The sequence below is a fragment of the Cervus canadensis genome, chromosome 23, assembly GCF_019320065.1.
Source record: "Cervus canadensis isolate Bull #8, Minnesota chromosome 23, ASM1932006v1, whole genome shotgun sequence".
Taxonomy (NCBI): domain Eukaryota; kingdom Metazoa; phylum Chordata; class Mammalia; order Artiodactyla; family Cervidae; genus Cervus; species Cervus canadensis.
In genome coordinates this window covers 58,153,126-58,163,216 of record NC_057408.1, presented here as the reverse complement: position 1 = coordinate 58,163,216, position 10,091 = coordinate 58,153,126, and the positions used below count along the sequence as shown (strand labels likewise).

The 10,091-nt window shown below is 43.6% G+C and overlaps 1 protein-coding gene and 1 non-coding gene across 2 annotated transcripts; one reads left to right on the top strand and one right to left on the bottom strand.

Annotated features, from left to right (window-relative positions):
- Positions 1–89: 89 nt before the first annotated feature.
- Positions 90–9,770, top strand: PSMG2 (proteasome assembly chaperone 2). The gene is made up of 7 exons (XM_043444132.1): positions 90–247; positions 2,960–3,131; positions 4,708–4,766; positions 5,974–6,092; positions 6,966–7,139; positions 8,560–8,680; positions 9,472–9,770. The coding sequence occupies exons 1-7, from the start codon at positions 191–193 to the stop codon at positions 9,562–9,564; spliced, it is 795 nt and encodes a 264-aa protein (XP_043300067.1). The 5' UTR covers positions 90–190; the 3' UTR covers positions 9,565–9,770.
- On the bottom strand, positions 1,685–1,757 carry TRNAG-UCC. The gene has a single exon. It is a non-coding gene; the product is annotated as a tRNA-Gly (tRNA).
- Positions 9,771–10,091: the final 321 nt, after the last annotated feature.

The window sequence follows — 10,091 nt, the reverse complement described above, 5'->3', positions numbered from 1 at the left end:
CGCGCCGTGCCCGCCCGCCGGTTCCCGCGCGCCGCCCCGGCCGCCACCCCCGCCCGCAGCCCCTCCCGCGCGCCGCCCCGGCAGGCAGTGTGACGGGCACCTAAGGACCCCGCGACCGGGGCCTCGAAGGACCCCAGGAGCCGTCCACCCGCACTTCCGGCCGCTGGCTCTTCGTGCCGCCGGCGAAATCATGTTCGTCCCCTCCGGGGACTCGGTCCCCGACCTCGCGGGGTGCACCCTCCTAATGGTGAGCCGGGGCAGGGGGCGGGCGTCAGAGCGGCCCCCGGACGCGCGCGAGTCTGCGGGGCCGGGTCCTGGTGGCTGAGAGCGGAAGGTGCGGGGACGTGACCTTGCGCTCAGCTGGTGCCGTGCGGGCCACTCGCTGTACCTTTCTTCCTGGAAAATCGTTTCTTAGCTAGCTCTGTACCGTGCTTAAGCTTGGGAGTGATTGTCATTACTCAGGAAACTGCAGACGGGCTGGTAAAGACTTGCCGACAGCACGCGGTTCTATCGCGGTTCATTCATTGTCTCAGTGAGCGGTGTGCTGTGTCAGAGTATAACAGTTAAGACCAGGTTCTTGTCCTCAAGGAGTTCGCAGTCTAGTTGGGAACACACATAAGTAAAGTTAGAATGTTGAAAAGGGTACAGAAAGACCCTGGGATTTATTGGGAAGGGGAGGGATACAAAGACCTGTTAAGAAAAGCTTTGTATGTGGAATTAAAAAAAAAAAAAAAAAACAATATAGAACTGATTGGATGAAATAGGTGAAAGGGGTCAAAAGTACAAACTTCTAGTCAAAAATAAGTCCTAGAATGTAATTTGAAACGTAAGGACTGTAGTTAACATTGTGTTGTATGTTTGAAAGTTGTTAACAGGGTAGATCTTAAAAAGTTCTCATCACAAGAAAAAATAATTTTATGACTGAGTGGTGATGAATGTTAAGACCTACTGACGTAATCATATTGCAATGTGTACAGATGTGGAATCACAATGTTGTGCACCTGAAACTAACATCTATGTCAACTATGTATCAATTTTTAAAAGGACGATGGTAATCGAAAAGTCACTTATTGACAATTTTTATCATAACGCAAGAAATGTCAGTGGGGACTTCCCTCCTGGTCCAGTAACTAGTACTCTGCGCTTCCACTACAAGGGGCATGGGTTTGATCCCTTGTCAAGGAACTAAGGTCCTACTTGTGGTGCAGCTCAAAGCAAAAAAGAAGTGTCAGTGAATGATATAGTGTACTGAGGAAGAAAATTTGACTTCATATAAAAGTGTCTCCCTGAAAAATATTCGTTAATCACAAAAGGGAAAAAGTATTTTTGCAGGAGATACCTGGCAGAAAGAAAACATCATATAGAAAATAATGTCCACAGGTTACTAGCCAGTACCCTTGAGGGTGAAGAGGGAAGCCATATTGGATTGAAGAAATGGGAGAAGACATGGAGATGTGTATGTTTGTGCTTTTGTTCCTGAATTCAGAGATAAAGTTCCTGCTTGTGTCTTAGTGGACGGACTGTAAGGAATTTGGGCTCTGGAGGGACACTGAGAAGTGACAGCATGTGAAAAGGGAGTTTTTTAGAAGGAAAGATTTTATTTTTTTATTTTTTTTTAAATATATATATATTTTATTTATTTATTTGACTTCATGAGGTCTTAGTTACAGCACATGGGATCTTGTTCCCTGACCAGGGTTTGAACCCGGGCCCCCTGCATTGGAAGCACAGAGTCCTAGCCACTGAACCACCAGGGAAGTCCCCAGAAGGAAAGATTTTAGAGGGTGTGAATATGCTGATGGAAAGAATCCAGTAGTGAGGAAGAAACGAGCAATACCTGAGAGTGAGGGTCTAACCAAAGTAGCAGAATCTTCAAAAAAGGGAAAGGGAATTAAAGGAGGTAACCAGGGGATTGGTATGTGAGGGCACAAAGTGGGAGGCTGCTCTGAGGGACCCATTGAGGCCAAAAACGAGCAATTGCTGAAAGAGTGCAGAGGAGGAGGTATAGTAAAGAGAAACTTTGGAGACAGGATCAATGAAAATTAGTCCTCTGCTGCTGTGGCTGCTGAGGGGAAGGGAAGCAGGTCCCTGGTTTAGGTAACTGGGTGAGTAATTGTTGCTCTAACAGTAAAAAAAAATTGGGCAGATGGGTAGATGCTTTGTTTTGTACCTGCTGGTTTTGACAAAACTGTGTGGAGATAGCTATTTGGCTGTGGAGTTCAGGTGAGTGTTTGGGGTGTAGGTAGAGATGTGGTAGTTGGCTGTTTGAAGTCATGGAGAGAGAGTGTGTGTGTGAGAGAGAGAGAGAAAGTGAGCGAGCGAGTGTGTGTGTGTGTGTGTGTGCGCGGAGCATGAAAAGAAGCTCCCTCCAACCTTTAGGCACAAATGAAGCAAACAGAAAGAAGACCCAGGAACTTTGTTGTTCACACCTCACAGCCTCTGCACCTGCTTGCCCACTGCCTGACCTCATCATTTCCCAAGTCTTGGTGTGACTGTCTCCCTTACCTCTTTCAGGGCTGTAGTTACTGGTCACCTGAAGTGACTGTTTCCTTGACCAACCCTTTTGAACTTGCAGTCACCCACAAACACACACACACCCTTACTGACTTAAATGTTTTCTATAGTACTTACCACTATGTATTTTACTATCTATTTTGTTTGCACAGCAAACCACCCCCTCACTAGATGGAAACTCCACAAGGGCAGGAACTCTGATCCATTTGTTTATTTTGCATCCTCAGTGCCCGGAACAGGGGTTGACACATAGCAGGTATTCAGTAAATATGCAGTCAGTAGTCTCCAGGTGGAGCTAATGAAAGGCTCAGAACCCAGGTGTGATGCACCTGAACATTGGTGTCTAGTACCTGTGCTGTGACTGTTGTCTTCTGTCTAAACTTCTTAAAGTGCTGCTGATTTGGATAACTTAATGAACTTTTTTTTTTTTTTTTTACTGTTTCAGCCAGCAGTATCTGTTGGAAATGTTGGCCAGCTTGCAATAGATCTGATTATTTCCACACTGAATATGCATAAGATTGGTTACTTCTATACTGACTGTCTTGTGCCAATGGTTGGAAACAATCCATATGCAACTGCAGAAGAGAATTCAGCGGAGCTCAGTATAAATGCTGAAGGTGTGTTATATCCTTCCATGAGGCAGAGTTGTGTCAAGTCGCAGCCAGATTCTCCCTGGGTGTCCGTTGGCACCTGGAGTGGCTCTTTAGAATCTACAGTGGTGCCCTCCCCTCCTGCACACACCCTGGATTACAGCCCCCTTGAGAGATATGCCTGTATTTGTACCCTTGGATAGAATGATTTTTAACACGGGGTTTCCCCCTGTTATCCTCAGTTTTACTTGCTGTCCTCCTGGCACATGTAAGCATTGCTAACACTGGGTTCAGGCCTATGTGTTTAATGTGCAGCGTCCCACGCAGGCTGAAGTCATCTGTTACACAGTGGTAGCATTCACCATAATGCACACTGACCCGGCTCAGAGAGGAGAGTCACTTGACTGCAGGAGGCCTAGGCCCTTCCCACACCACCCATCTCCACAGTTCCCTGCTGGGCTGTCAGTTGGGGTTAGGGCTCACCGGAGAAGGCAATGGCACCCCACTCCAGTACTCTTGCCTGGAAAATCCCATAGACAGAGGAGCCTGGTGGGCTGCAGTCCATGGGGTCGCTGAGAGTCGGACACGACTGAGCGGCTTCACTTTCACTTTTCACTTTCCTGCATTGGAGAAGGAAATGGCAACCCACTCCAGTGTTCTTGCCTCGAGAATCCCAGGGACGGGGGAGCCTGGTGGGCTGCTGTCTGTGGGGTCGCACAGAGTCAGACACGACTGAAGCGACTTAGCAGCAGCAGCAGCAGGGCTCACAGCGTACAGACCAACCACGGTGTTCCTCTGGCCTCTGTATTTTCTGAAACTGGACTTAGGATTAAAGGCTTGATTATTTAGAAGCTAAATATTTTATACCAGAATACGTGAAAGGTGATGTTACATCACATGAGAAAGGCGCTGGGAAACAGGATCTTACCAACAAACAAGATGTGCATGAAACTCTGGTGGAGGGCAGGAGTGCTGCTCTGTGCTGCAGAAGTGAGGTGTCATGGACCCAACTCAGCCTGCCCACTTCCCTGGTTCCTGAGCTTCCAGCTCCAGCCCACTTTGTCCCAAACATGCCTGGTGGTCAGCACCCTTGCTGATGGAACAGTATCAGAAACCAAACCTGGTCTTGAAAATGGGGTCATTTGTTATCAGAGGAATCCTCTAGGTTTACAATCAAAGAAGAGAAATAGTTTTTGATAATTTTCTTACAGTTAAATTTCAGCAATGAATCTATTCCATAGAATAAAGCCCATGGGTGAATTCTGAGGTACTTTTAAAGTGTTTTAGCTAAATGATGTAGTGCATATGTTCTGTGTTTTAATTGGCAAAAATCTTTTGGGACTTCCCTGGTGGTCCAGTGGTTAAAAATCCACCTTCCAATTCAGGGAGCACAGATATCAATCCCTGTTTGGGGAGCTTAAGATCCCACATGCAGTGGGGCAATTAGGCCTATGTGTTGCAACTAAGACCAGATGCAGCCAAATAAATATATTTTTTAAATATTTAGATACAGAATTTTTCCTAGTTCAGTTTTGTTATTAATTTCTCATGTATGACTCCTTAATTTTAACTATCATGTGATTTCATTCTCTTATACTTGCAGTGTATGCATTGCCTTCAAAGAAACTAGTGGCTCTTCAGTTAAGATCCATTTTTATTAAGGTTAGTATATTGCTTTTGTCTTAGTTTATTAAAGTACAGTATAATGAGAAAATACTGACTCATTATTAAGATTCAAAAATCATTTTCTTTCTTTATACAGTTAAGCAGTCTGAGTTTATAGAGAAATACTCATAAAATTTCAGAGTTGTCACTATTATTTCCTGAATATATTGGGACATATAGCTTGGGTCCTATATATTCCTGATTCAGGTACCATGGGTGAAAAAATTTAAGCATATGAATATTACAGGTTTATTCTATTTGCATTACATTTCAAACCGTGGCATCTGCATAAAAATTACATATATCTGAATATACACTCTTGAATCCAGCTTCTCTCCCCTTCCGCTGTCACCACTCTGGTCCAGCCCCTGTCCTCTCTCATCCCCCTAATTCTGCTTCTGCACCACCCACCCCACAGGCTCTTCCACCCCAGGTCCTGGAAACCTCAGTCAGATCCTCTAGTAGCTTCCTGTCTCCAAGCAAGTTCATAGCCCTCACCACTGTCTGGCAGGAATGTGTCCACACTGACCTGGCAGCCAATAGACACCTGGAGCTATTTAAATTTTGTTTCATCCATTAAAAGTAGAGTGAAAGGTCCACATCCCAGGTCAATCACCTGTTCACCTCTTGCCACACCTGGTTGATCCTCTGTGTGCAGGTGCACACAGTTTCCTTCTGCCAAACAGTCCAAAGCAGGCAGGTGCCAGCATCACGTAGCACATGTCTTACAGGAAGGAGAGTCTCCTTCACAACTACAGCACACCACACACCTAGAAGATCAGCATTAGAGAATACTCAGATTTCCCCAGCTGCTCCCCACACACCCATCAGTTCTGGATCCAGGCAAGGTTCGAATATTGCCTCAGCTGTCAGACCTTTTTAGCTGGTGTTCAGCATGGAGCTGACTTCCTCCTGTGATTCACAGCACCAGCTGTGCTGAGGGACCCAGACAGGCATTTCGCCTTCTGGCTTACCTAACTGTTGCCCCCATCAGATTTGGGGCAGAAATTTATAGTTATTGTTCCTTATCTCTCACCTTCAGTGCAAGGACAATAAGTGGATCTCAAACTAACTATAAGTTTAGCATACATAAACTGTTAATAGTATCATCACAAAGACTGATGAAATACTATGTAGACTACTCTTGTTACAATCCGAGATCTAACTTTGTATTTTCATTGTACTCTTTCCATGGTATACAAAGTATAAATCAAAGTCATTCTGTGAAAAACTGCTTTCCTGGGTGAAATGCAGCGGCTGCGCCAAAGTGGTGGTTCTTTCTAGCAGCCACTCGTATCACCGTAATGACCTCCAGCTGCGCAGGTAGGTCTGTGTCTCTGGACAAGTATTTTTGTTAAGATGTGTACAGTTATTAGGATGATTTCTTTACTGAAAGGTTAAAACAAAATTTTAACGCCATCCTTTCCTTTTCTCCCTGGAATTTAGAAAGAAGGAGGTGAAGATTGTAGGGAGATAGGGGGAGTGGCGTTGGGGGCCTTTGGTGTTCCCAGGGCTGCAGCACTGGGGTCTAGGGTGGCAGTGGGGTGCTTCTGGGGCTGCACTCTCCTGTGTGTGTCATGAGCCCACAGCACCTCAGGGCTCAGCTGATGGAGGGAAAGGAGAAGGGGTACCTGAAGTTTATCAGTTGACTGTCTTTCGAAGACTGGATTAGTGTTTCTGTTTATTTCCATGTATTTAACCACTTGTATTTGTAGAACTCCAGCTGCCTTTAAGTACAATTTCCAGGCATGTCAGATTGAATCCTTAATAGAAGATAAAGTATTCAAGAGTTAGAAATCCATACTATTTATTGCATTGTCATTTGCACACCTGTAAAATCATGATGAAGAAATATCAGCGAAGAGTAACCTCTCAAAACTAGTTAATTTCTGAGACTGTCACGATAGACAACATTTCTGAGGCCCTTGTATGAGGCCTCATGGGGCGTGGCCATGGGGTCTTCATGCTGGCCTTGCCTTCGGTTGTTTTCCTGTCCCCAACACAGTCTCCTAAGTATGTGAGTAGCAAGCCAGAGCAATCACTTTACGTTACTCTTCCATAAACTGTCAGAACTTGTATTTTGCCTTGTGCAACAAAATATATGGAAAACAAGATAATTTTTGCTGAAAGAACTCTTATTTGTCTTAATGTTCATATTGTGAGTGTTTAGTTAATGATATGACTGTTTCTTTCCAGTACCCCCTTCAGGTACCTTCTTACACCTTCCATGCAAAAAAGTGTTCAGAATAAAATACAGAGCCTCAACTGGGAAGAAATGGAAAAAACCCCATGCATTCCTGAAATAGACGATTCTGAGTTTTGTGTCCGTGTCCCTGGAGGAGGGATCACAAAGATGCTCTATGACGAAGGGTGAGTGTGTCTGCCTGTGTCTTTGTCCCCAAGGGTGAATGTGTCTGCCTGTGTCTTTGCTCCCCACATGATTTGAAAATGAAAGCAGGATACCTGGGAGTGTTTGGATTACTTGCTGAAACTCTGAAAATGCCCTCATTAAATAGGTGCTGAGTTACTTTCAAGGGAAAGACTGAAATATGGTTATAGAATTCGTTCCTGAGAAGCCATATTTAATGCTTTATTGTGTGTAGCATGTTAGGGGTCCTAACACTTATTCTCTGCAACCTCTATAGTCAGTTCTTTGTGTGGTGGTAGTGGTAAGATAGACATAGTATTAAATAAACCATTTTTAAGTGTACAGTTAAGTGGCATTCACTACATTCACTGTGTTGTGTACCCATCAGCACCGTCCACCTTCAGAATTTTGCCATCATTCTAAATAGATCTGCACTCATTAAGTAATAACTCCTTTCTCATACCTGAAAGTGTATCTCTTATTAGAACCATCATTTCCTCCAACGTTTCTTTTTGCCTAGTGTGTCTCCTGTCTTTCCTGTCTGGCTTACACCCATAGTATATTATTTCACCTCCTCTCACACCACAGCCCCGAAGCCCTGGCTACCTAGTCGCTCCCACCTGCTCTGCAGACCACCAGCTTTGAACTGTTCTCTTGCTCTGTTCAGGCCACGTCACCTATGCCTACACTGCTGTCAGGTCATAGACTGCGGAGCTGAAACAACAAGAATGTGTTTGCTCACAGTTCAGGGGGCTGAACTGAGTTCAGAAGCTGACATGGCTGGAGAGGAGGCGGCAGAGAACCAGAGGGGTGGCAACCGCGGAAGAGGTTTCTCTCAGCACTTTCTCTAGTGCCACTAGAGAGGCTGCCTGAGCCTCCCAGCCCTGAGTGCACAAGTGCAGGGTGAAACCACGAGGCCAGAGAGCAGTCCCTGGGCAGCTTTATGACTTTATTCACAAAGTTAGTGGCACCAGAGAAAGTGCTGAGAGAAACACACTCCTCATGGAACATTTGGAAAATGTAGAACTGTCCAAACAATATTTAAAATACTCAGCTCTGTCACCCAGAAGTAACTACCATGACTAGTTTTTTGGTCTGCTTTCTTCCCTTTGTCTTTAAAATATAGTTGAAGTAAATACTTGCATCTGCAGGATACTGCAGCTGTAGAGTTTATGCTGTTTAAAGATATCTCTCACAAAACTGACGTTCTTTTGGTTTTCTCACACAAATCTTGCTGTGAGGCAGGAAGGTGCATGTGCCCAGGGAAAGTGTTACATGGCTCCTAGTTCTGTCCCCACATGTAGAAGGTGTGGCATCTCCTCGCATATGACCTGGCTGATCATCTCTGTATGAACACGGGCACAGTGGAACTGCCATCGGGAAGCAGGAAGAATACCTGATTGTTCTTTTCACTTGTTGCAGCTGTTCTAAAGAAATCCCAATTGCGATTCTGCTGAAGTTCGTTTCAGAGGGAGACAATATCCCAGATGCTCTGGGCCTGGTTGAATATCTTAATGAATGGCTTCAGATAATCAAACCACATGTAAGTTTTACTAAAGCTTAAGCGTGATTGCTCTGGTCAGGTAAAAAAAAAACTTGCATTTTTACATACTATGTAAGTAGACCATGTAAGTGAAAGTTTTTATTAAATATAGACATCTTTGTATAAAATTTAGGTTGAACTTTTAAAAAGAAAGCAGCTAATCATTAAGACTGATTTTTTAAAAAAATGAAAATGTTAAGTACTTCATTGTATTCATTCTTAGTGTTGCATTAATTATAGCAACTTGTTTATAAGGATAAACAAGTCCTCTTCGGAATTCAGGATTTTTTTTTCTTTTTTAAGTAAAACGTACAGCTAGGGAGCAACACTGTAGCTATTGGACATGCATTATAATTTTAAAATACATTCTCTATCACAAAATAAGAGCATTACACAAGGGAAATCAGTTAGCCTTTAGGCATAACAGAAGTAAACGAAGACTGCTTTATATAGCAGGTGACTGTCTTTTTAATTCATGCCTTTTCACTGAACAAACATGCAAATCATGCAACACTGATTTTTTTTTTTCCTAACCCCTATTTCTTTTGAACTTGATTTTGCTCTGTGGACTCCATTCACACCCATTCTGGCATATCTTTATGATTTGGAATTTGAGGGAATTATCTTCAGCTGATATAAAGACAGACATTTATGACTTTGTTTTTTTCCTTACAATAAAAGCTAGAAGTGTCAAAACCAAAAGGAACAAACGAGAGAGTTTTGTAGTGTGTGTTAAAGGGAGAGGGAGAAGTAAAGCTGAAGGACTCAGATACTCTGTTCTTCACTTGCAGTGTGAGGACCCCACAGCATCTTCCCTGCCCTGGAAAATGCCGAGTTCCTGGAGGTTACTCTTTGGCAGTGGTCTTCCCCCTGCGCTCTTCTGATCTGTTTCAGTTTTATACCTTACTTCCCAAGACACACACTACCAGCACAACTGGTAAACAACTACATAAAAAGAATGTATTAGGAAATCTTTACTTTCCACAGAAAAATCTCCAGGAAAAATGGATTAACACAAGGTTGTTTTTACCATGTTTTCCATCATCTACAACAAATGTAAATTTTGTGCAATAAATTGTTTTCTAAGTAATTTTGTCTGAAATGTGTTCTTTTATGTATTTTTTTTACTCAGACTTCTATATTAGTTTCCTGTGTCTGCTGTAACAAATTACCATAAACTGGGTAACTTAAGTCAAAATAAGTCTATTATCTTAAAATTGTGGACGTCAGAAGTTCAGGTCTCCCTGGGCCAGTAACAGTGCTGGCAGTACTGTGTTTCCTCTGGAGGGTCTTGGAGAGAATCATTTCCGACCCCTTTCCAGCTCCTAGAAGTTTCCGTGTTCTTTGGCTCATGGCTTCTTCTTCCATCCAGAATAATTGCCCCATCTCAAAGAATTTTAGTATGAAAAGG

Coding starts and splice junctions, on each gene's coding strand:
- PSMG2 (XM_043444132.1), top strand. CDS start 191: ATGTTCGTCCCCTCCGGGGACTCGGTCCCCGACCTCGCGGGGTGCACC. Junction 6,093..6,965: donor AATGACCTCCAGCTGCGCAG/GTAGGTCTGTGT, acceptor GTTTCTTTCCAG/TACCCCCTTCAGGTACCTTC. Junction 7,140..8,559: donor AAGATGCTCTATGACGAAGG/GTGAGTGTGTCT, acceptor CACTTGTTGCAG/CTGTTCTAAAGAAATCCCAA.